This window comes from Pavona decussata, unplaced genomic scaffold (genome assembly GCF_977016875.1).
Source record: "Pavona decussata unplaced genomic scaffold, jaPavDecu1.1 SCAFFOLD_243, whole genome shotgun sequence".
NCBI lineage: Eukaryota > Metazoa > Cnidaria > Anthozoa > Scleractinia > Agariciidae > Pavona > Pavona decussata.
Genome location: NW_028145648.1, coordinates 230,001 through 256,098, shown reverse-complemented (window position 1 = coordinate 256,098; position 26,098 = coordinate 230,001). Strand labels below are relative to the sequence as shown.

General features: G+C 36.8%; 2 protein-coding genes across 2 annotated transcripts in view; one reads left to right on the top strand and one right to left on the bottom strand.

Annotated features, from left to right (window-relative positions):
• Positions 1-9,544: 9,544 nt before the first annotated feature.
• Positions 9,545-13,049, top strand: LOC146457426 (cilia- and flagella-associated protein 20). The gene is made up of 7 exons (XM_085091949.1): positions 9,545-9,775; positions 9,875-9,954; positions 10,142-10,253; positions 10,380-10,502; positions 10,806-10,871; positions 12,297-12,407; positions 12,672-13,049. The coding sequence occupies exons 1-7, from the start codon at positions 9,692-9,694 to the stop codon at positions 12,675-12,677; spliced, it is 582 nt and encodes a 193-aa protein (XP_084948075.1). The 5' UTR covers positions 9,545-9,691; the 3' UTR covers positions 12,678-13,049.
• Positions 13,050-16,479: 3,430 nt separating this feature from the next.
• LOC146457425 (cleavage and polyadenylation specificity factor subunit 1-like) overlaps positions 16,480-26,098 on the bottom strand; it is a 46,859-nt gene continuing 37,240 nt past the window's right edge. The window contains exons 33-42 of the mRNA XM_085091950.1: positions 25,715-25,783; positions 24,533-24,616; positions 23,836-23,982; positions 23,534-23,566; positions 23,353-23,419; positions 23,016-23,063; positions 21,390-21,530; positions 20,469-20,598; positions 18,282-18,420; positions 16,480-17,154 (exon numbers count right to left, since the gene is read on the bottom strand). Of these exons, the coding sequence (XP_084948076.1) occupies positions 17,107-17,154; positions 18,282-18,420; positions 20,469-20,598; positions 21,390-21,530; positions 23,016-23,063; positions 23,353-23,419; positions 23,534-23,566; positions 23,836-23,982; positions 24,533-24,616; positions 25,715-25,783 (906 nt within the window). The 3' untranslated portion in view covers positions 16,480-17,106. The remainder of the gene's footprint in view (positions 17,155-18,281; positions 18,421-20,468; positions 20,599-21,389; positions 21,531-23,015; positions 23,064-23,352; positions 23,420-23,533; positions 23,567-23,835; positions 23,983-24,532; positions 24,617-25,714; positions 25,784-26,098) is intronic.

Below are 26,098 nucleotides of genomic sequence, written 5' to 3'. Positions count from 1 at the left end.
AATTTTTACTTATATACATATGCATAAGACAGTCCTGGCGCTGAACTGGCATATTTTAAGTGATTTATTATATCGTTCGATTAGGTTCGATTGGGTTCGGAAATCGAACTCTCACACAAATTTTTTGGTTCGATTGTGTTCGATTTCCGAACTAATCGAACCCAATCGTTCGATTAAGTTCGATTGGGTTCGATTAAGTTAGATTACCGAACTGTTCGATTAGTTACGTCGGGCAACGTCCAAGCCACGTCTACTGAGACCGTAGTCACGAAGCCGTCGTTTCAAAGTTGCAAGACTTAGCCTGACTGCATGTCGATTGTTTAGGAAGTCAACAATGACTTGATTTTCAAATCCAAGGTGAAAATAGTGTTCAACCAATGGTCTTAATTCCTCTCTGTCCATTACATCTTCGGTGGTAGAATGTTTTCTTTTCTCTGCGAACAAAATGGCGAACAATCCTAGAGCTCAGTCCCTACGCGTTTTTCCTGTTTACTTCCGTTTTGTTGTTTATTTCCGTTTTCTTATTTGCGTTTTGCTTTTTTGTTTGCGTTTTGCTTTTTTTTATTTGCGTTTTCTTTTTTTGTTTGTGTTTTACTTTTTTTATTTGCGTTTTCTTTTTTTTTAATTGCGTTTTCTTTTTTTTATTTGCGTTTTCTTTTTTGTTTGCGTTTGAGCCTTCTGGGCCACCGTAGAACAGGACTTCTCTTCTGATTGGTTGATTTTGATCCAAACTCTGCAGACACGGAGTCTGGAGCTTTGATCCATCGCAAACTCTCACCTTGTTCAGACTTAAAGAATTAACAAGAATTTCGAGACAAAAACAACTTCAATATTCAAATAAGAAGACATCTGGACATCAAATACGGTCTAAAGCCTCGGCTAAACGTTGTAACTATACACGAACTTAACAGCATGCACTGCACACTCAGCGGAATGAAAATGGAATGAAGAAATTACTGTCGCTTTCTAAACCGCCTGTTTTTTGAAAACCAAGATGAGTCCTGCAATTCTGCTGCGTCACCGATCAAAGGAATGAGTGTAGTGACAATTCAGACAATCTGCAATGCAAAGTTTATAATTTACGGGACTTTTAAGACCAACAAAACAGTATTTAAAATGCCGCGGCCCGACCTCTGTTTTCCTGCGAATTTACGGTAAGCGGATTTGTATAAGTTGTGTCATTTCAGATTTGGTTTTAATAAAGTAATGGATTGAAATTTGTTGTGTTTTCATTGCTGCATGTATCATGTTCAAGCTTAACAGTATTAAACGCTCCCTGTTTTTGAATGTAGGCTAATAGTGACCGTTGCAGTTAGATTGAAGATTTCTTCCTTGCATTGAAACTTAAATTGAGATTCTAAAGCATCTAGAATAAGATTGTTCAAATCTTGAGTTAAGATGAAAATATGACTTACCACAGCACTTGGAATCTAAGAAAAAATCATCTTAATCTAAGACGCCATCATCGTATAAATAAGAAGAAAGTCGTCTTATCCTAAGATGAATCGTCTTCAAATGAGATTTACGCGCTGTCTTACCACAGCACCAGAATTAAGTGTAAAAAGCGTCTTAAAGTAAGATTTTAGTTTTTACGGAGTTCTTCCCGCTCAGCTGGCAGCATTCTCGTTCCCAGAGCCGCCTGGTACTCTTAGCCGCTGGAGGCTGGGAACGAGGACCATCGGCTGGTCACGTGATCAGGAAATGTGCAGGGATGGTGATATCCGATGTTCAGAGGAGAGTGCGACTTTCAGTACGACTGTCTTGATAGTCCTCTGGACAGTCCTCTGCTTTCCCTCTGCTTCTGGCCCGGTCTGATGTGGCCTGTTCTTGGTGCTGACCAGAAGGAACGCAGCCTCTGGGAACGAGATTGCCGCAGTGTGGCCAGTACCTCACGCATACGCACAGCCATATCATCGGGCAGTGTCAGCTGACTCAGGTCTGGAGAGCTACCATCAACTCTCTCATAGCGACCGCTTCTGGTAAGCGACCACCTCCCGTAAGCGACCACTTCGTAAACAACTGTTTTCTTTCTCAGTTTAATGGTGTTTCAAGGGCTCTCTCGTAAGCGACAACCGCGACCACTTTTCAGGCCAGGCGTATTTTGCGGGCTAAAATAATAATAAAGCCAATCAGAACTGGAAACCATTCAACCGTTCCCGCCGTTTCTTTGATTGATTGACTTGAAGTGCTGTCATGTGCAAAGAAATTGTTTTGAGCTAGAAAATGGCCGAAAAACGTAACGAATAAGCAAATTCTCAGTCGTCTCAGCTAGATGAACTAGATGAAGAAGACTTACAGTAACTCGTAGGCGATGGTGGAAATAATGCACGTGGTAGCCCCACGGCCAGAGGCGAGGTGAATGGAAATTTGTCTTTATCGAGCGAAACAAGGGCCTGCGGAGCGGATTCTGGAGGGCTCGAGCCATGAGCCCTCTGGAGTGGGGCCAAAAACATATTTACGGCTAGAAAGACAACTCTATTGTTTTTTTTTTAGCTATCAAACTTCATCGTCGCGCTCTTTTTTAGAGTCTCTCCTGGCGACCAACCGCTGGCCAAAAAGCCTGAGGACTCTGGGGACAGTCTCCAACAAACCCAGGATGAATGACGGACGATCAGTGGTGACGCATCACTTGTACACCTGTCACGAGCTTCATAGAATAAACAACAAAGGCTAGAATAACTGAAATATATTTGTTTTAAAAAAAACAAATTTTTGCCCGATACTTCTAATTGGGGGCTGAACGAAAAAGAAAAGTGAGAAACATATAAGGAACATATTAATAACGATTAAAAATATATAATGCGTAACAACGATTGGTTGTTTAAGACTAAGTTACAAGTGTGAGACATGTCATTGGCGTGTTTCGTCTTCAACGCAATCTCGTACCCAGAATCCTCTGGCTTTTTGGTCAGCGGGTGGACGCCAGTAGAGACTCTGGGATAACTGGAATGGAAAAATTTAATTTTTTCGATTGGTCGTCTGCATAACAATGGAAGACGGACAGGAAGTTGCGGAAGTTAACCAGACCGGAAACCCCCCAACCAACTTCCTTGTTTTGGAGGGAGATTTGAAATGTCAAACTCGCTGTTTTGTAATTTTTATGTGTGTGTCACGGTTATTTTATGTTATTTTTTTCATATCAAAAATAAGAAGGACTCCAATTCAAAGACGGGTTTTGTGTTATGTCAGTGAAACAATTTCTAGCCGACTAAACATTAGCCGTTTTATCGTAGGACGTTTGCCACTACTGTCATACGACGGTAAAATGACACGGCCAAATGCGAGCAGTTTAAAGTGATTACTGTCGCTGTTGCAAAAAATTGTTTTCGGAAAATATCATTATCTCAGTCAGTTTGGGAGAAAAAGCGGTAGGAGAACGAATTGGTGAAGCCGTTCGCAAGTATGGAAACATTAAACGTATTAGAGAGGACATTGGTGTCGTCAACGTACTTAATATTTCGAACATGTTATTTACTAGTGAAGGTTATCATGGAAAAATAGAGAAGTTCTTCAACATCTATAAACCTTGTCGTGGATAAAAATTTGGAGATGACTGATCTGGTGTGGAGTGGAGTCCATCTCAGGTTGCCGTTTCGATTAATTCCTTTTCGGTTTTGCCACAAGAGAAACGCTGAAGACATCTCTACGATGATTAAACACCGCACACGAGAGCAAAGGTTTCACTTTTGTCAGTCACGGCCCATGGCCAGCTCTCCAAAGAAAAATAATTCAGAAAAAATTGCCCCTTTGAGGCAGAGGTAATGGTGTGTTGAACATTTTTCTTAAATTTTGAGATTTTGTTTTGAGAATTTTGGCAGATTTTGTTCTAACTATTTTTTCCATATTCCATGCAAAATAAGAACAATTAGTTATTTGTCCTAAAAAGTATAAAGGGCCGTGGTGTTAAGTTACCTTCAGATGAAAGTTTAATCTCATATGTAAAAGTACATACAGATTTAAAGATTACTTTTACAGTATAGGGGCAGTTGAGAATAAAGCGGACTTGTTGTTTGTTACTTACTACCAGTTTCTCTGCAAGAAAGTCAACACACTGTGACAGTGAAGAGCCACCCAACTTGACAAGTCAAAAAACAGGAGTAGATAATATCCTGAAGCCTGAAGCTGGACTTCGAAATGCAGAAGTACCTTAAAATCTTTGCAATTATTTATTTCCCACATGTACACAGACAAACAATGAAAAGAAAAAAACTCAAGTAGTGGAGTCAGGAGGCTCGATAAAAGAAATCAATATGAGGCTTAAGCCTCCTCAATCTTAAAATATACAAAAGTTATAACATAATATATTGCTTGGAGTTTTTATATAACTCAACAAATAATGTACACTGAGTTTAAAATAAAGATGGCAAAAATTTGAAGGTAATGATAGTTTAACTGTACTCTGTTAATGTGCTGTACATTAATGTATGTAAGTAAAAACAATCTAACCTTTTTAAAATATTATTTTTCCCTTCATCTGAAAAAACATGCAAATACTCCATTGACGAAGTATGAGACAAGAAAACTGTGGGTTCCCTAGCAGACAAATATTCCTGTTGAGAGGCCAAAGCAATTATGCTGTTGCAAAGTGTGAAATCATGTCTAAAGTACCATTTGTTGTTAAAAAAAATAGATGAGCGGTGGTGTGACTTTCTGTGCTATAAGGAAGAACACCAAGTCTTCCCCTGAAGGGTTCAATTGGGACGCTATTATTGAGGAGATACAGGAGAAGGCCCCTGCTCGATTTCATTCTACTGCAAGTGTACCTGTTGTACATAAACATGGAAGCCAAGTACCCCAAGTTTGTGTGGCATATGACCTGTAGATAATGCTTGCACAGCCTTGTGCAGAATTACGTGACCACTTTCATCATAATTATATCCTTATCAAACACTCTACTTGTAATTTATTGGCAAATTTACTAACATAATAATTATTTTGGCAGTGGATGGATTTTACTGAATAATTTGGTGAAAACAACCCCTTCTATCATTTCCTCATGTAATATTCATTCATGTAATTGTTATTGCTAGTAAATATTAGCAAGAAATTTGTGGTAGCCAGCAGGTTTTAGCATAAAAATTATACTTCTTAGTGAATCATATCGTTTGTTATTTTGCACTGATAATCAAACAAAAGAAAAAACTTACACACACTACAATACTAGCTTGCAAAAAAAACTACATTCAATATTTACTAAAGAATGACAAGTCTATAAAATATATATGTTGAACATTCCAAGGATTCCAATGGGTCCTTTGCTCCCTTCCCCTTCCCTGTTGGGGGTAACTAATAAAATTATGTGTAACCATTATCTCACCAAGTATATAGAATTTTTAAGTATAATTTGTTTTCAAAACTGTTAATTATAGAGTGATTATAGATGAAACATAAAGTTTTACAGTCAACCAGTCAATGCTTGTTAGACCCCCCCCCCCAAAAAAAAAAAAATAAATAAATAAATAAATTACTATTCAATATATTTTATGGGTTAAAGAAACATCACTAGCCTTATTGTTTATTCTGTTAACAAGCTTAAAAGAAATTTGAAACATCTTTAGATACAGTTTTGTAACTGATGGTATGAGAAATTTGTATGATTTTGAATTATTATTCTGAATGTGTATTTCTTTTGTTCCAGACCTTTGATCAATGCAGCTCACTAGGCTTGGTCCAGTCCCACAAACATTATGCAATATGCTGGATGACTTAGATTGTGGCCTAATAGACAATCAGAGCCCAGGAAAGGCTTGAACTAAGAGTCACGTTTGACAATTTTCAGTTTTAGTTCTTAGCTAACATTATTGTCAAGGGGCCACAAATTCCCACAAGCGCTGTATAATTTACACAGTTCAGCAAAGGTCTCACAACACTGTGCCAATCATTCAGGATATTGGGAAGTTTGACAATAGTAATTATCTGTCGTCAAAGCAAGAGCTGCAAGATCAGAGAAGAGATTATATTATACTATTCAGCTGTAGAGTGTTGGTTGAGTATAATACTTCCCTTGCCTGAAGTCAATTAAATGTGTGATACCTAATCACATCACCATCGAGCCGACTCAAAAGAAATGGCAAATCATTCAGAAATTATCAATTTACCAGTAATGTGCCCTAATCAATCAGAATACATTAGCTAATGTGTGTCAGTATCTGAGCTATCTGACTCAGCTCTTGGTTAAAGTGTACACTCCACAACCAGATGAAGTCAGGCCCCACAAAAATTTATGTCAATTTAATATAAACCCAATTTTCCCAATCTATTGACCCCTTCTCTGTGCTTCCTACACTGCACCCAAATTTATTAGAGAACTTACATAAGATAGTTTTAAATTATTTTACCTTGGTTACATGTATACAAGAACAGACTAAGGAGATTATATGCATGGTATAGAAATTGGCTGACTAAATGAAGTACCATAGTGAGGATATCAACAGTCTCTCCACAATCACATTATAACCAATTTACTGATGAGAGGTGGCATGATTACCACGCTCCATACAGTTCTCATATACAATTATTACTATGTGGTTAGGCAGAATAGCTAACTAATTAAACCTCAACACAACTCACTACATTCATGTCAACTCTCCCGGATTATCCGGGAGTCTCGCGGATACGGAATGAATCTCCCGGTCTCCCGTACGGGTGACTAAACCTCCCGGATAAAAGCAACTTGGCGTTTTATTTGCATAATAGGCTAGTATTTCAACTCAAATGTTCCATAAATTTAAGAAATATTGTGTCATAGCTGAATTTGCATCAGGCTGCTTTAACCAGTCTGCCACAAACTTTGACGGAAACCAAAGAAAATACGCTTTTGTCTTCATTGCAACATAAACGGCTTTCTGATTGGACAAACGTTCAACCAATTAAAAAGTAGGACAGATAAAGCTCTAGTGCTGTGCGAATTTTGTGCCAACTGGGGGGGGGGGGGAGGGTAGGGTGATAGGGGGGGTGCTCTGAAAAAAAAATCTCCAGATTTCAGATCTTCAGAGGTTGGCATCTCTGTCACTATCCTTATTTTCAAAGCCTGTTGGCTCAATTATCCAATCTCTGTTATACTACTTCATTTTATTTCTAGATATATTATTAGTATACCTGGGAGCAACTCTACAGCACTAGAAGCATGCAAGATGTGAGCACTCTCTATCAGTTTTGCCAAAAGCTAGGCAAAGGAATGTCTATTCAGAAAAAGAAAATTCACAGCTGCTCTTGAATTCATGGCATGTATTAAATATGCTGATGTTGAAATTGTACTCCGCAAAAACTAAAATCTTACTTTAAGACGTTTTTTACACTTAATTCTGGTGCTGTGGTAAGACAGCGCGTAAATCTCATTTGAAGACGATTTATCTTAGGATAAGACGATTTTCTTCTTATTTATACGATGATGGCGTCTTAGATTAAGATGATTTTTTCCTTAGATTCAAAGTGCTGTGGTAAGTCATATTTTCATCTTAACTCAAGATTTGAACAATCTTATTCTAGATGCTTTAGAATCTCAATGTAAGTTTCGAAGCAAGGAAGAAATCTTCAATCTAACTGCAACGGTCACTATTAAGCCTACATTCAAAAACAGGGAGCGTTTAATACTGTTAAGCTTGAACATGATACATGCAGCAATGAAAACACAACAAATTTCAATCCATAGTACTTTTTTAAAACCAAATCTGAAATGACACAACTTATACAAATCCGCTTACCGTAAATTCGCAGGAAAACAGAGGTCGGGTCGCGGCATTTTAAATACTGTTTTGTTGGTCTTAAAAGTCCCGTAAATTACAAACTTTGCATTGCAGATTGTCTGAATTGTCACTACACTCATTCCTTTGATCGGTGACGCAGCAGAGTTGCAGGACTCATCTTGGTTTTCAAAAAACAGGCGGTTTAGAAAGCGACAGTAATTTCTTCATTCCATTTTCATTCCGCTGAGTGTGCAGTGCATGCGGTTAAGTTCGTGTATAGTTACAACGTTTAGCCGAGGCTTTAGACCGTATTTGATGTCCAGATGTCTTCTCATTTGAATATTGAAGTTGTTGTCTCGAAATTCTCCACTCTCCGCTGCTTGAAAAATATTAACGGCTTGTTTTAATTAAGTCTGAACAAAGTTTGCGATGAATCAAAGCTCCAGACTCCAGCCCAGACTCCGCGTCTGCAGAGTTTGGACCAAAATCAACCAATCAGAAGAGAAGTCCTGTTCCCTATGAGGTCTGCATTTTTTTAATGAACCAATCAGGAAGGGCTTTCCAAAATTTGGATCCTTTTGTGTTGGAATTTTCTATTTCTTCCAAGTTAGCCTTTTTTTATTTATCTATTTTTTTTACCGAGAACTAAAATGGTGAGAGTAGCGATCGGCGTATTAAATCGCCGATATCTGGCATGTCAGATATCGGCGATTAAATTCGCCAATTGTGCCCGTTCCCGCGATTTTTTTCACGCTCATCGCTGCGAATTGCCAGTAAAGTCAATCAGTCAGGTTGGGCGGGTTTATCACAGGCCGCGATCGGCGAAAAAAAATCGCCAGGTGTGTCCGCATCAATCGGTGGCGAAAATCACTTGCGATTTTCGCTGGCGATCAAATTCGCTGCGATCGTCGTATAAAATGCCAGGTGTGTCGCCAGCTTAAGGCGTATTGCATCTTACGTAGGATGGCAGTATCTTATAGCCTGCTTAGGCGGGCGTCTTAAAATTTCCACAAGACCAAAAAACGTCTTAAAATAAGGACCCCATCGACTCAGATAAATATAATTAAGACTGGTCTTTCTTAAAGTAAGATGCCTCAATGTTGATTAAGATAAGCGCTTCTCAAATGAAGACGATTTAAAGACGATATTTAAGACGATCTTTTATCTTATATACTAACTGAGACTCCGATAGTCTTCATTTGCGATCTCCTGTGTTAAAATAAGATGATCACCGTCTCAATTTAATGTGTTGGTGGTCTCGCATAAGACGGGAAATCTTAGTTTAAGATTTTAGTTTTTACGGAGTACTTAAACTTGCATTCGAACACTATGACATTCTTAAATTCACTTTAAGAAAAGCGCGTACACAATTCAGTCTGATAAAATTAAAAAATTTTGAGACGAAAAAAAACTTAATTTACGGTAAAAGTGAAGAACAGCTCACCTCCACCGACTGTCGGTCGACTGTTGGCCGACAGACTACCGACAGACTACCAACAGCTTACCGACAGGTTACCAACAGTCGGTAACGTGAATAAAATTGACCAAAACACTAGATTACCAACAGTCGGCCTGCAGTCCGTAAAAGGTTTTTAACTTACCTTTACTCTACATACTTATTAAACCAAAACGAGAAGCGAATTTAGCACGTTCACCTAAAATTTGAATCGCCCTATGCTAGCATGTTATAGTATGTCATGTATGTCGACACAATGTTGAACTTTACTAACGTTTTCAGTAAGTAAGAAAAGTTTTCTTATTTTACCAGTATTGTCCAGGGCTCCCTCAGTCTACTTTTACTAGCTGGAAGCGAGGTTGTTGATAACATGGTTCAGATAGTTTCCATAGTAACTGTTCTGCCGCGCATGGACAAACACTTCTCGCGCCTAGCGACAGCACTGTTCACTTGAGCTTCAACACATTAGTTGCAGTTGAGGAAGGGAGAGGGTGTTTGGAGTTTTTGTAGAGATCTTTGAAGAAAAAAAGAAGTATCGACACAGCAAAATATGTTTAAAAACACTTTTCAATCTGGCTTTCTCTCTATATTATACAGTATTGGCAGCAAACCATTACAAATCTGGGATAAGAAAGTAAGCTTACGATCAGTTTGTATATATTTCCGATCACATTTTGAATTGTTGTTTGTTTCAGAATTTTTTGTCTCACATGGTTTTTTCCTTTCACGTTAGGTAAGAAATGGGCATATCAAGAGAATAACTGATAACGACATCCAATCTCTTGTTTTAGAAGTTGTTGGAACAAATGTCAGGTAAAAACCGAAAATCTGTGAGCTAGCGTGATGTTTGGTTCATCAATACTATCCTGTTTGTGTGCCTGTTTGTAGAGAAGCAAAGGAAAATGAAGTTTTAATCAATGGGTTTGGCAGGTTTGATATACTGCTTGCTACAAGTGGACAAATGTAAACGAATTTCTTATTCTAGTTTCGTCTTTTCCAGCACGACATATATCACATGTCCGGCTGATCCCAAGAAGACGCTTGGAATCAAGCTTCCTTTCCTGGTGATGATCATAAAAAATCTGAAAAAATACTTCACTTTTGAAGTTCAGGTAATAATCATGTAACTCTCTATTTAGTAAGCATGTGGTTTTTGCTATTTAACTTCCAGTACTGTGAGGTATTCTTTCAGTTTCCAATGCTTATCCTCACAAGCTATTCATTTGTTGACACTAAAGGTCCTAGACGACAAGAATGTTAAGAGGCGATTTCGAGCATCGAACTACCAGTCGACAACACGAGTCAAACCCTTCATTTGCACGATGCCCATGAGACTGGACGATGGATGGAATCAAATCCAGGTGAATTTATCCTTCATTTTTTGGCTCGGCATTGTTAGTTGCTAACCGAGATGCAACGTGACAACTTCTGGAACAAACTAGTATCAGGTCGAAGTTTCGTTTTCTGATTTTTAATAAAGTTATTTATAAGCTCAAGTCTTTAATCCTCATTATTTTAGTGAAAGAAATGGTTTTCTTGTATGTTTTTAAACAGGATAGAAAAGGATGAATTTTGAGACATGCTAATGTATTGATTCACAAAGTGATGTTTTATTGTTAAAGTACATGTTGACAACAATATTCATTAGAAACTTTGCTTCATAGTTTAATCTTTCAGATTTTACGAGACGGGCATATGGCACAAACTACATTGAGACACTTCGAGTTCAGGTGCGTTTAGAAAACGACACTTCCCTCGTAACTTGTAACCATTTGTTGGGTTATTACCCGGGGGGGGGGGGTACTCAACAGATGCTTGGGTAGGGAGGTGTGGCCCGGGCGTTCAAACAATGACCCTGTTTAAGACACAATTCTCTGATTTCCCTATCCCGTTTAAGACAGAATTCAAAATTTTCAGACCCTTAATATAGCCCTATCATACCCTGTTTAAGACTAGAATGAAATAAGAATACACTAGTTTCTTACTGTATTTTAATGCATTGGCAATCACAATCTACTAGAAATCATTGAAATATGCTTCGCTCTTCAAAAGACCAATAAACAGACATCTAAGCTTATCCTGTTTAAGCCATTAGGTCATGTAGCGATACCCTGTTTAAGACAGAAAGTGATGAAATAGATACCCCTTTCAAGACAAAACACCCTGAAAACCGTACCCTATCGGGCCGCACGTCCCCCCCCCCCCCCCCGGGGGGGTTGTTAAGCATGAGACATCCTCAACGACTACGTTATGAGCACCATTGTGTCCTGAGACAGGGTCCATAAGTTTTATAATTTAAATAGCATCAGTTGCAAACAATTCCATTTAAATGTTCTGAAACACATTTTTCCTCCACCTCTTGGAAGTTGTTTGACTGATTTACCGTCCATCTGGTGAACCTGGGGGTTGAATGTACAGGGCAGCCAATGACATGTATTTGGCAAATTTAGTATCGCTCATAGGGGGGTACCTAGGGTTAAAAGTGATGGGGAGGTGAAAAGCATATTTTGGGGGTTTGAAATTCACCATTTCAGGTTTTTTTGGGGAAGGAAATTTTGGCTAGTACTTTTGTGGGTTGTTTTATTTTATCAGGGAGTTTTTGGGATATTAAAAAAATTAAATGGGAAGATTTGTGGTAAAAAGTTTTTAGGGTACATTAAGTGGACATTAATATTCAAAAAGTGAACATAAAGAATCCATTTTTATTGTTGTTCTTCAATTGTCCTTTAATCTTTTCTTAGTGTCTTAACAGTTCAAAAAATTGAGAATGGGATTTTTTGGGGTTCAATTTTGGTTCAGCAGATTTTTTAGGTTTCACTTCAAGTGAAAGGGATTTTTTGGGGTGTTAATTTATGACCCCATTTGTACTTCCTTGTCACTTTCAACCTGGAGTACCCTCCCTGGGGTGCCACTGCAGTGTGCTGTGTGTCAGCTTGAAAGTGCAACACTGTAGTTCTGCCTGAGTTGTGACCACTTGTTAAAAATTATTTTGGTGTTTGTGCCACATGTACAAATATTTTATCTTTAAGAGGGCTGACTCTCCATCACAGTTATTTTAACTCTTTTGTGTTATGACTTAATATTCATTGTTATAAATTCTTATTTACTAGGAGAAATAAATTAAGTTGTCATGTTGGTCTAATTCTTTGCCACAGATCCATGCAAACTGCAGGATCAGACGAGTTTACTTTTCTGACCGACTTTACTCAGAAGATGAACTTCCAGCAGAATTCAAGCTTTACTTACCAGTACAAAATAAAACTAAGGTAAGGGGATTGTTAGCCATCCTTATCTGAGTACACCTAAAGTAGGGGTCTTACTTGGATTTCCTCGACTCTTTTGTAGACTATAGGTTTGCGTTTTCCTACATTGAACACAACCAGCTATATAATAATTTTTTCTTCAGTCTCATTTAAATGTTCAAAGTTCAGCAAAGTACACCTTTATACAGCTTAACTGCCCAGTCATAAATAAGCTGTTCTTGACTGTCACTAATTACTGTTTCTTTTTCTCTCTGTTTTTTCTTGCAGACCTAAATCACGGAAGCAAAATTTTAAGGGGGTGGGGGGAGGTTAATTTTGTAGCTGAAACAGCCTGTTAATTAAACTAATTCTTTTTATGTTCTTGGTTGTTTCAACATACCTTTAAAAAGGACATTAATTTTGTGGTTTCTGCTTCATACTCTTTATTTAAATTGTTTATGTGCTTATTCTAGAGCTTTTTGAGCATGACTACAAAAATGAAGCACAAGATTTATGCTTTGGATGTAACACTTTGATTCAAAATGTCTTCACAATTTCTACAATTTAAAAAAAATGGCAGTGTTTTTATTACTTCCAACATCATCACTGTAAACATTGTAATTATAACATTGTAAAAAAAGACAAATAAATATACCATGAAATTCATGTAGTGCCTTTTTTGGTCCCTTAAGATTTTGTTTTGAGTCTTGGTAAGTGGTTACTATGAAAGCTGGGGATTTTTTTAATCTCTTAATTAGAAGATATAACGAAGAGACAAAATTCTCTGTTACTCCGAGTTTCGTGCTCATGCACTCATCAGACAGCACTGTTTAACGGCTTTAGCCACTTTATTACACGTAATCTCTTAATTAATGGGATGAAATACCGGGGGGGTGGGGGTACTTCCTTATAAGAGGCTAATGGGGATGTGCCGCTGGATGGGGTCGCATTTTCATGACTGGATTGACTAGAATGGGGTTTCATTTTCAATAGAGTTACTAGAATGTGGTCGCACATTTTCGGATTTTTGGGGTAAGAAAATTCTATTAAGTAGGGATTCAGTTAAAAAATTCAGAAATTTGTTGTTTATTAAAATAATGTAACAATCACCTTGCATTACATTCTGTTCTTGAAAGTAGATGCATAAATGGAAAGTGACTTAGTTGGGATCACAAAAATTACTTTTTCCCAAAAAGTGACTAAGATGGGGTCTATAACTGGCCACAAAATAGACTATAATGGGGCAAGGGGCTCTGAGAGGCCAGCGGCACATACCCAGCAAAACTTAATCCAAGTACCCCCCCCCCCCCCCCCCCCCGGATGAAATACAACAGAAAACTTGTATTAAGTGGTCAAGTCTTTTAATCTCCTAAATGGGAAAGTCTTGGAATGCTGGTAAAAATGAACGATGGTAAAATTTCAAGGAAGTGCTCTTCAACTTAAGTCACATTTTCTTGGAGAAGCATTGCGCTCAAAAATTGATTATTTGACAACTTTTAATACGCTTTTCAGTTCTATGTTAATTTTAGGAGGTATGGTTCACCTAAACTCTACTGCTAGTAACTTCAGTTGGTTGCAGCATAATTTTATGTAGACATCTTGCATGAACATGACTAAAGTGAGTACCAAATGTGGCATAACGCTATTTAGCAATAAGCCAAATAAATTTGAGCACTGCAGGTTTGCGTGGTTCACTTCAAATTTGAGTGACCAGAAACTCGCTTTATTTATTTCAAATCTTTGATTGCAAAAGCATGTTACATATGATACCGTTCATGCTTAGATGTAGTAACTGACTTTCTTTGAAGAAACTGGCTGTTTTTTTGTCTTCCCACTGATTTTGTTGCAAACTACCCAAAGGATATTTATCAACATATCTGGTCAGCAGTTACCTATAACACAGATCACTCACCGCCTTCAAAAGAGTTGGATGAAGTTTAAAGATGATGTTATGGTTTGGTGGACAGCAATTACATGAAACCTGTTCAAAATGTTTTGGATTCTGACAACATTTCAAGGCAAAAGAACCAAAAAGATGAAAGAATTTCCAACTGATTCCTTTAAACAAGCTTTGTTTACGTCACATTGCAGAAATAAAAACAAAACATGAAGCACATGGATACTTAATTGATCTGTGAAAATGACTATTATTGTACCATATTTGTTCAAATTAGTCTTGTCTGGTAAGTCATTGGATTTGTGTATCTGAATTATCGACTCTCAATCTGTCAGACCATTTTCAGGTATATCAGCGAGTGTAGACAATTATTTATTGAAGTTCTACTATTGTAGCACGGTTTCTTTTTTTAATGGTCAGCCTTTACTGCAAAGAAAGTGGTCTTTTTTAGCATTTGTTTACTGCAGCTACCATAATTATGACGAACTATGGTACACATTACACATTGTAAAAAAACTGTTCCCTTGTTATGTTTTGAATATTTCATCTAAATATAAAAAAAAATAACTGCAATGCTAGTACTTGATAAATAAACATTAATACTATGCCATATAAGATGTGTGTTGTCAGATGGAGTGTTTCTAGCACACTGATTGAAATTAATCAAAGATTCAACTGTTTGTATACTGACAGCAAACTGAAATTGATACAACTGTTATGCCGTTGCTTTGCATTTACATAGTCCTCTAAAATAAGTTTCATTATTTCAAGTTTATTCCATTGAATGGCACTGTGCATCAGTGTGTACATGAGTGCAAGCACATAAAGAACAGTGCGTTTTAGTTTGAAGCTAAGCTTTGCAGCAGGGGGATAAGTTGTTCACTTTTTTTTGTAAACAGGCAAGGTGACCCCCAATTTTTATTTCATATGCTTTAAGGAAATAAGCAACTGGTCAAAACAAGTTTGTTTGAAGAGGACCCACCCTAATTGGGGTAGGGGGGTTATCCAAGACACCACCTATCTCATGATCATTACTGACAAAATTTTATTGGCTGTTAAATTTGAGTTGACACAGAAAAATTCAGCTATCAAGATTCAGCATTGGTAGATAAACAAAAAAATGAGATTTTGTCAGCAGAATAATAAAAAATTATCTATTTCAAAACAAGCAGATAACAAAACACTTTATTTCACTAATAGAAAAAAATTGGAAACTCTAACTTTAACTGAAACCCAACATAACAAAACAAGATCAGACTTTGAACTCAGATAGTAAAAAATCATTGTTCCGTACTCTACTCACTTTGACAGTTCTGGGTTTATTAGGTAACAAGTCAGGGAGGCGTGGGGGGGGGGGGGTATGAGTGGGGATACTCATAAAATGATATTAGCCGTTTATTCACAAATCCAAGTGAAAAGGAGATAAATGAGGTTTTTTCTTTCTAGTTTGTCTCCTGATAATAAAATAAATTAAAACATTAATTATTTACAACTGTTTATAATACTTAGCATAAAGGAATACCATACTTTTTTTAGGGGGGGGGAGGGGGCGAGGGGTGTTTACATAACGACGGGCCTATAAGCGGAAGGCAGGGGCTTATACCAGGGGGGACTGAGGGCTTATAAAAGAGATTTTACAGTATGCTTCTCAATGATACATACGTATATACAAGTTTAAAAGAATTTTCATTTCAGTTTTGGAACTTTGTTTTTGTCATGGCTTTTTTATGTTTCTGCCACAAGCTAACACAGTGGTTATATACCACACCCTACAGGTAACAGGTATCGTAAAGGTAACGAAAATATCCAAGGTGGTGCGTCTCTCTCCAGTCTCCTCGCCTTTATTGTTTGCTCTGATTACATTATATTTTCCTCACGTGGTTCCCACTATCTGAATGCCTGGAACTGGCTAATTATTTTTCATTGAACATCAATTGGATTAGTTTTATTTATTGTTTCAAAATAATTCAAGGCATTACTTCATACGAATGATCAATGTTTATGATGCAAACACAAGGTCTAAAATTTGTTAAGAGTTTCATAAGTGAGGTGCAAGGATCATGGTCCAGTAAGTGTAAGGGTTGGCAGAGAGGGAAAAGGGCTTGAGCTTTTGAGGAATCCGTCTTTTACTGAAATACAATTGAAAGATTCTACTCGCACATTCAACCAATAAAACATTTTGAGAACAAACAATCTGAACAGTGATACAACTTTTATTTCACAAGACAATGTAGTACCTATGTCATATGTATCATAAGTTCAAGGATGAAAGCAAAGCTGAAAGGTCTGAAGACCCACAATGGTTTCTCAGATATACCAGAGATTATGATATCTATACACCACTAAAATGTTGCTGAAGAAAAGAACTGTTATAATAAAATAATGAAAGGTATTAAAGAAATTCTGGAAAGGCAGTACTCTGGTATTATTATTATTCCGTGTACTGGCATTCAAGGATTTTCCTTACAAAAACTCTTGAAGTATGATCCTAAATTATTACTAACAGTGATTGTATCGGAACTCGAGAACGTTTTCCAGCTACCTAGAAAGTCATAGTATCGCAGTTGATATAATTTTCTTATCGAGCATTTAGAGGATTGCAAAGATGAAGTAGCATGTTTGATCTCCTAATAGAAAAACTGTACAAAAAGTTTCCTTGTTTGACTATGTCAAAGCTACATGTCCACCACTTCAAAGAATGAAGCCACTGATAGTTCTAGTCTATGTACAGTTGTCATAAGTAACTGTGTGAGAAATAAAATGACATATTTCTTCTCTAGATATCTCTCATGTTTCATTGTGTCTTCAAGTTTCACAAAGACTGGATCAAAAATGAGCGCATGCTTTTTCAACATCCATCAGGTCATCAAGAATCTTAAAACAAGAGAAAAATAATACATAAAATGGCTTCTTTGCATTTGACTTACACTTACTAATACAATATCAGAAAAAAAAACTTACACGCACTCGGAAGAGTAATTTCATTGTGGCACTCCTAACTAAAACATCCTTGATATTTTTTAGCATACCAGTAATTATTATTGTTTAGCCTCTTGTTCTTTATTTTAGAGACCTTGATTTATGTTCTTATATTTGAAACTGAGAGCATTGTGGCCCATTACTATTATTATTGTTTATCTGGGGGAGGGGAAAGGAGAAAGATGGGGTGCAAGGAAAGAGGTCACAAGTGTACTAGATGAAGACTAAGTACTTCTTTATGGGCAGAGGGGGGGGGGGGGGGTTAAAAAGACAGAATTAAACACAAAAAAACACTGGCTTTCATTTTGACATGGGACATTAAAACTCTTTTAGGAAAAAGCCTGCATCACCAGTTGAACAAGAGTACGGAGGTTTGAATCTTTTCCTCAGCTTTTATGTATGACAGAGGGGTGGCTTTGCAGTAAGGACACCATCTTTAAAGTGGAGGGGGGGGGGGGGGTGTACAGAGACGCCACCATCCTTTTTGAAGTTTGGTGGCCCCCTACGAGTACAATAGTTTTCCTTACTTCCTGACTAGCCAACTTAACAATATGTGAATTCTGTGTCAATGCTATGGGATTTAGTCTAATATTCCATCACCAGTTAGGCATAAGCATTTTTTTATGTTACTATGCACCTGAATGTAGAAAGGAAAAGTCAGATCAGAAAGCTACTGTTGAAGAAGAGAACTTGACCAAGCAAAAGCTCTCTGGTTGAGTAACCTTACCCCCAACTAAACATCCAATTCATGTCCACAGCAGTCACCAGTGTAACAGTGCTTTTTCAACAATAGAACAATATTTCTTAGATAACAATTGTGTACTATTCTACTGATGGAGATAATGATTGCCACATTACTTCAGTACCAGATATTTTAGTTATTGCTGAATTATGGATTAACTATAATTTATAGATATATTGACAGCTGGATATTCTCCAGTGACACATACAAAACTAATCAGACAATTAGAATGGTCAGTTGTTCTGTTTTCGGAGTAGTAAAAGTCTCTTGGCACACATACCTGTGCAGGTGTGGTGCCGATTTTCTTGGTGACCTCAAGTCTCTCCATTGTACCCAGATGAGCAAACTTGCTGAGAAGTTCTCCATCCAAGATATTCCTGTGAGCATTGTTAAGGCTTCTTTTCCTTCCAATGACAAGTCTACAATGCAAACCAGTTAGGTGAATAATAAATTCATTTATTCATACTTACTATTAAATTTTCTGTAAACATTTTTTTATGAAATGAACAATACAGACAGATTTTAACCACTCCTACTGTAATAGAGAAAGCCAGAATGATAGTGTGTTTTTCCCTTTTGAAAAAGCAACCAAAGTAGTAACAAATGAACTGTCATTTGATGAAGCTTTAAAATGCTTTCACCATTAGGAGTACAAAATACTACCATCATTATTTTGATTTTGATCCCCTCTCCTAGCTAAAACATTAGACTTTGCCCAAAAAAACAACAACAACAACAACAACAATTATTTGTTATATTTTATGAACCAAACTGTCTGCAATCAAAATTGATAAATAACGAAAGGCCATCAAGCTTTGTTGCATAATGCATTTTTAATTTGCATACACTGCAAAAGCAAAAACTGACAAAAAAAATTTTTTTTTGCAGCTACTCAGTTCAAATGACAACTCAAACAGCAGGAAATGTAAACAAACTGACATACAATTAACTAATTATATAATCTTTTATCACAACTAGTTAAGGAGAGGGGGGATGAGGGGCCTAGGTCAAATTTTCGGTTAAGGTTACAGTATACCTTTAGTGGTGTCTGGTGTCCAAACAATGTAGCGCGTCCGGTTTAAACCATAGATACCTAAACCCCCAGAGTTGGCTATCACATTATAACAAGAATTTTGAAATGAAATGAATTGTCGAATTTTTAGCACCGTTCTTTCGAATCAATATTTTTACTTGAAGGGGACACTTTAAAGAGCTCAAACTCAAAGGGAATTTGTTCGTTTCGCTACAAATTTGGACAGTAGCTAGTTTAACATATATACAACACAAAAAAGTGTCTACGAATTTTTTCTTTCGAAATATTTGTTCTCCGAGGGCAATTTTTGTACGATCACTCCACGTTTTTTTAATCCTATTTTGAAAATGTCCTGTAACTTTTCACTGCAATTAAATATGACAAAATGCAGACCCATTTTTTTAGCGCTTTGGGTCTGGAAACTGAGAAGCAAATTAAATTAGGGAAATACAAAATTCCCTTGGACTTATGCCGATTCGGCGCTCGATTTAAAGGTCGTTAAAAATTTGACAATTCATTTCATTTTAAAATTCTTGGTATAGTTTGATAGCCAGCTCTATAAGCTTTAATTTGATATGCGGATTTAGGTATCTACAGTTCAAAGTGGACGAGCTACATCGCTAGGACCCGAGACACCTCTGAAGGTATACGGTAACGTTAATTCTTGTTTTTCTGTCAAGAATATCACCAGCCAAATACAAGGGCAAACCTATACAGAAAAAAAAAATGATTTTTGTGTCTTCAGGATACTTTAAAAATCATGGTGGCCTATCAAGGTTAATTCAATAAAAATACTGCTATTTTCCCCTGACAATTGGTCCCATTTTTATAAGAACCAAAATTATCCCTAAAATTCTACATAGATCCTTTATGCCAAAATCCTCTCAATCATCACCTATGTTTTATATAAAGTACTTCACAGGTTGCAGCTTCATACTGTAGTTTATGGTACATTTGTTTAGAAATGATGTCTTATAATTATTATAAGACAAGGCCTCCCTTGCAGATGAACAGGGGAGGAAAGATTGCATGACAAGCCAAAAGAGCATCTGCAAGGGAGGCTGCCAGTGACCTGAACTTAAAAAAAGTAATAAAGTACATTGTGTATAACTATGTATGTAAACCATTGTATTACACTGTGATGTGTTGTTTAATCAGGTGAACTAATATTACTGAAGTTAATTTAGTTTTGGTAGGAACATTCTGATTGTACCAATTGAGTGTGTTGTAGATTCAAATTTATACAAATATTGTAACATTACATATAGTTCCTTGTATTGTAATTTTCACTAATATGTTTGCATTATGAAAAGCAGTGTATGGTGTGATCTTTAAGTACACGTGCTTTTGCAGTGAAGAACCAAATGAGGTGCATATAAATCAAGCTTCAAAGATTCTAGACAATGCAAGCCTTACAATACAAAGCATACCAACCTGAAAGCCTTTGGATTGAGGCCTGCTATGTGTGGAATGCATTCAACTAGTTTGGTTTGCAGCATGTGCAGTCGCCTGTAAGTCTTTTCTGTCATAGGTAACAGAAGACCAATGCCTCCATCAAGGGTACCTGCACAAAACCAACACTCAATTAATAGACATGCGGGACAGCTTTTGATACCTCATATATGGTCATAGTGCTTTTCTTCAGCTTATCATAAGGTAAAAAGCTGAACATTTTCCTTTCTTTAGGCACAAAGTCATCCTAGTGTTAGCTCACCTATCATCCTGCTCCTCTCAGCACTCCCTCCATGACAAATCAACAACAATGACCTGGAATTTCTTAGCCATTTAATTACCTGAATGAATTTTTATTGGTTATTATTGTTCTAATGTTTGTTTTGTGACTAAATTTTTCCAGAGCTCCTATTGATGACAGTATTAAATGCACTGACAAGACAAGCAGGGTAGCAGGGATGGCACAGTGGTGAGAGCACTTGCCTCCCACCAATGTGGCCCGGGTTCGATTCCCAGACTCAATGTCATATGTGGGTTAAGTTTGTTGTTGGTTCTCCGGTTTTCCTCCCTCCACAAATACCAACATTTCCAAATTCCAATTCAATCGGGAATCCAAGGGCCACAGGTTTGTCAGTCGTCAGACTGTTAAGTGTCACCCTCGTTAAACAAAGTTGATTGATTGATTTATTTATTTACTGTTCTGTTTAAACAAAAGTGTTGGTTCTGATCTGTACCATACAACCTAGTATCTAGCAGCAGCATAAGAGTAGAGCTCAGGTCTAAGGTGACAGTTCAGAGCAATAACACACCTTGCAATGATGTAATGGTCTAAATGTAGACTTGCACAAGGAACAGACTTTTAATTTTTACATCTCACAAACTATGTGCTATGTGCTTGCTCACCAAAACAAGTCAGTTGTCTCAGGTCTTTCCCTCCTACTTTTCCAGTTGTTTTTGCATGAATTCTAAAGAAAGATGTAATGTTGCCTCCTATGTTGATGTCTGCTCGCTGAAGTAACCGCTGTCCACCAAAACTTTCCAGAGCTGATATAAACAGAACAATAAGAAAGCGTTATTTTTCTCAGTTTTAATTGTGTTTGACGTAGAAAGAACGCACTCCTAATACAGATTGAAGTCAAGAATGTATGGGACAATCCACAAATGAATGGATCTTGGGACGTGTACCTGGCATCCCCTGCAGATTTTGCAGGAGCGGATGACATCATCACCAACTTGGCAAAGGAGAGAAAGCCTGGGATCGAGATCATTGAATGCACTTCCTTATCTTTGATTATGACTAATAGTTATAATATTATTTGATACTTTACACTTTTAGCAATGTCTAGTATTCACCCACGGTGATTGTAGGTACAAATTAAGACTAACAGGAGCCTCTAATTACTAAAACTTCATATTTAACTCTTCATTCTGCCTTTTTAACTTTTATTTAAGTCAATTTGTAAACACCAAATTTATTTGTATTTAGTTTAGTATAGACATACCTACCTGCCTCGACTAGCTTCAGCTATTTGCAGGTGGGTAAATATTTACCAGCTTGTAACTGTCTGTTTTAATAAAGTGTTGTCGTTGTTGTTGTTTGTTGTTGTTGAAACCCAAGTTTACAAACTTGTATTTTAGCAAAAGTTTATTATGATCATAAAATATGGTGCATAATGGTCCATTGAAAATCCCTCAAAATTATGACTAATCCTCGTAATCTCTGATTTTGTAGACTGGGTCTCCAGGTCTAGTTTTCTGAGCCTACAGGCTATAACACTCTTGTTTATACAGTCTCCAACTCAGATTTTAAAACTCATGTCTCAGAATCTCAGCAGTTCCCAGATTTGACCTCAAAACCCCTTGTAATGGATCTAGCTCTTGTTTTCTCTTCTGGAGACCAGAAAAGATAAAAGAACTACAAACTTGTACTTAAAGTATAAATACAAAAGAAATAAACTTTACCCTGTTGGTCCAAATAGAATTTATTTTATTAAAAGAGAAACACCTCGTTCAATTGAAGGGCTGAGAGCATAATCAAACCAAATGACTTTTCAGATCGCTTTTTGTTATTTTAGCTCTGTTTCACCGGAGTTTTTGCATGTGGCCTTTCCTTCAGGAAACATTGCTTCAATGTTTTATCCGCTGCTTTGTGCTTCATCTGCAATAAAAACCTATGATTATGGGCAAGATTTCCATTTTTATCACAAAATGAAGCACAAAGCAGTAGCTAAAACATTGGAGCAACATTACCTGAAGGAAATCAAGGCCACATGCATAAACTCTGGTGAATCTGAGCTAAAACAGCAAAAATGATTTGGAAAGTCATTTGAGTCAGTTATGCTCCCAGCCCTAGGCCTTCAATTAAAAGACTTGCTCCTGGCGTACTGTTATTTATACCCAAACAACTTTCATAACAGAATACTTGCGTATCAGAAAGTCATAAATATATTTTGTTTTTTTTTTTTTTTTTAATTACAATAATCATTCCTTTTCTCATTATTAATCATTTCAATGTCATAGTGAAGTTACCTTCTGGTTGATAGGTAAGAAGAAGCAAGTTCTGATCAACATCTGACACTGTAAAGTGAGGAGAGATCATGATAACAAAAACAACTTCAGTATCCACTAAAACTTTACATTAGATGGAGATCACAACAATTTTACTGTTGGAAGACAAAGACAAGACACATTGAGCATCTGAATGGGTATGGTGACAAACGACAAACAATGCAGTTCATTATTACTGGAAAGATGATAAATGTATGAAAAAAAAAGAAAATAAGAAAACAGTTTTGAGAAATTTGATAAAGAAAAAATGTAACAACTTTGCTGATACTATTTATACTTTGCAAGAATAATGTGTTACCAAGAAATCCAAGTTGAGGACCATCAATAACAAAATCAGCTCCATACACCTCCAGTGTCTTGGGATCCTGTGGAAGACAAAAACCAATAAATCAATGAGAAAAAAAAATAAGATGTATGTGTTTAATAAACGCAGTTCCAGTTAGTACACACTTAATAATCATTTGTCATGAAACACTAACCTTGCTAACAAAAGCCAAAGTCTTTGTCTCTTCCTGATAAGTATACAAATTTGTTAATTAGTAATTTGCTATAAAGTATATTTCTACATCAACAAAGAAAATATTATTGAACTGTTATTAAATAAAAAATACAGGCTCTAGATGCCCATAAAAGAAACATAACAACTCCAAAATACCTCCCAAAGTGGAAGTGTCCCACATTCTTTAATAAAAGCTTGGTTGTCAGGAAATATAAGATAGTTGCAGCTATATGTACTAATTTTTAGACTTATCTTTGAATTGGCTGCAAAGTGTAATGTTACCTGCAATCGAAGCAGTGTAATGCTCTTGCACAAATCAGCTGCAATGATGAGATTCTTGATGGACACCAATGAATGGATGTACATTTGAGTATCAATGAAAGCCATTCCCACCAAATCATTGTTATCTTTGAAGTTCCAGATGTATATCTAATGATAAAAAAAACACCAACATAATTACATTAGCTCCAGTAACAGATGAACAATCTTGAACTCCTGTACAAAACCTACATGGACATTGCAGTCAAACTGTCTGATGGCATGTAGGCTGCATGCCTTGAAGTTCTGTTACAGCTACTTCTTTTGACGACAACCAGTAAAGGCAACAACAAAGTTCCCAAATATAGAAAGTAGCTGATCAAGCTATGCTGTGCAAATTTTGGAACAAAGTAATGTACATGTTTCATTGCTACATGTTTATAATCACAACACAGAGAAAGCACTTTTTAGTTAACTACTGCACCTTTTAAATATATGCCAAGTTTGCTACTGTAAAAAATCAAAACAATAACCTAACAGGCTGACTCTACAATGATCCTTAGGACTGGTTATGTCACACTTCTGGGGCAAAAAAACCTAGCTTCAAACCACCAACTGTCCACTCTCCCGATCAAAAGCCTCATCAAAAGTCCAAAATGCTAACCACTACACTAATGTTCCTCGATACTGAGGAGTCTTTTGTCATCTATTTACACTGTACCTTCTGTCCAATGGCACTGACAAGATAGCCATTAACTTGGGTAAGAGCACTGACAGGGCCTTTCTGTTCCTTTCCATACAGCATCTGCACCATAACATGAATGATAAAATACTTAAAGTCAACATATGGACTAAAATTAATGATCTTTTATTACGACAAAATGGTAAATATTAAATTACAGCCGTAACTCTAAATGAGGCTAACTGTTTCTATGATAGACAGGTCTAAGATAAGACATTACTCTTCACAATCTACTTTACCCAATCTTTACAAAGTAACTCTATGGCCTAGTGGGCCCTATCTGGGGGTTGACCTGCACCTGTAATGACCTGTAATGTCTTACAAGGTTGGTCAAGAGGACAAAAGAACCGATAACAGAACAATGCTCCCAACCCTAAAAAAACATTGCAGCTGCAGATTATAGGATCCTGTGAAAATAGAGCTTTTGAAAGGTGCATCTTAGATTCCATTTCTGCAAAGTATGACATCACATTAGACAAGACTTCGAGCAATTGAGCTGGAAACTGTAAATAATTGTCTCAAAAAGACAAATCAGTTAGATTGGTTTTGACTGCCAAATATAACCGTTTAATTTTGCAACAGAACATGGATTATCCTCAAAATAAATTTAACATAAGAAGAACATTTAAGAAATAGACGAGGCATCCACAGGAAGATGCTGGTAAAGCATGAATCAGTCGTTACAACCTCAGCACAAGGTGAGTTCTGTTGATTTTATAACATATCATATCAAACTACTACTCATTTCTTTAGTTTGGCAGAACTCTAGTTTTATCACTGGATCACATCAACACAAACCACAAAGATTTCCCCCCGGTTAACTATGCAGTTAACTATGAGTGGAAACAGTAATGTGACAAAATAATTGAAACCATGGCTAGCATACGTGTGTGAGTATTTTCTGAGTTTCATGAATGAACCTGCACATGTTAGCAATATTTGAGCATAGACAAATGTATTTGTCATGAAATTTTTGATCATTCGCTTGGCCTGTCTTTTGCTACGACTGACACAAATTCATACACGTATTGCATGAGCATGTTCAAATCACTTTTGCCTTATTTGCGTTATGCTGCTATCCTGTCTTTGCATAGGTAGTAAACATTTCTAAGCAAGAAGTAAAATATCAATAACAGATTATTAGTAAGTAAACAGCAGTACCTTAAACTTATTCTTGGTAAGTGGCTGGCCTGGCTCAGGGACAACTTCAATGATGTCAAAAATTAAAATCTACAGGAAAGTACCAACATTTATTACATGTATCACATGAATTAATTAAAGGGCCACTGACTACACCCAATCTACCTGGATCATACGAAGTGTTTATTTTCTCACTTCTAAAGATTAATGGCCATGAGAGTTGTAATAACTACACATTTGTCCATTATTAAAGTCAAATTATACAAGAGACCAGTTCAGAAATGGTAATCTAATATCACTATCAGTAGTTTACAAACCAGCTCCTCCACCACCTCCACCCCACCAACAGAATGTTGAGAATATTGCACTACACACTACACACTACACTGGTGCTAAAAAAAAAGA

Bases quoted from the DNA above. Each gene is read 5' to 3' on its own strand.
- LOC146457426 (XM_085091949.1), top strand. From the start codon at position 9,692: ATGTTTAAAAACACTTTTCAATCTGGCTTTCTCTCTATATTATACAGT. The intron at 9,776-9,874 runs GTAAGCTTACGA...CTTTCACGTTAG, and splicing joins TACAAATCTGGGATAAGAAA to GTAAGAAATGGGCATATCAA. The intron at 10,254-10,379 runs GTAATAATCATG...TTGACACTAAAG, and splicing joins ACTTCACTTTTGAAGTTCAG to GTCCTAGACGACAAGAATGT.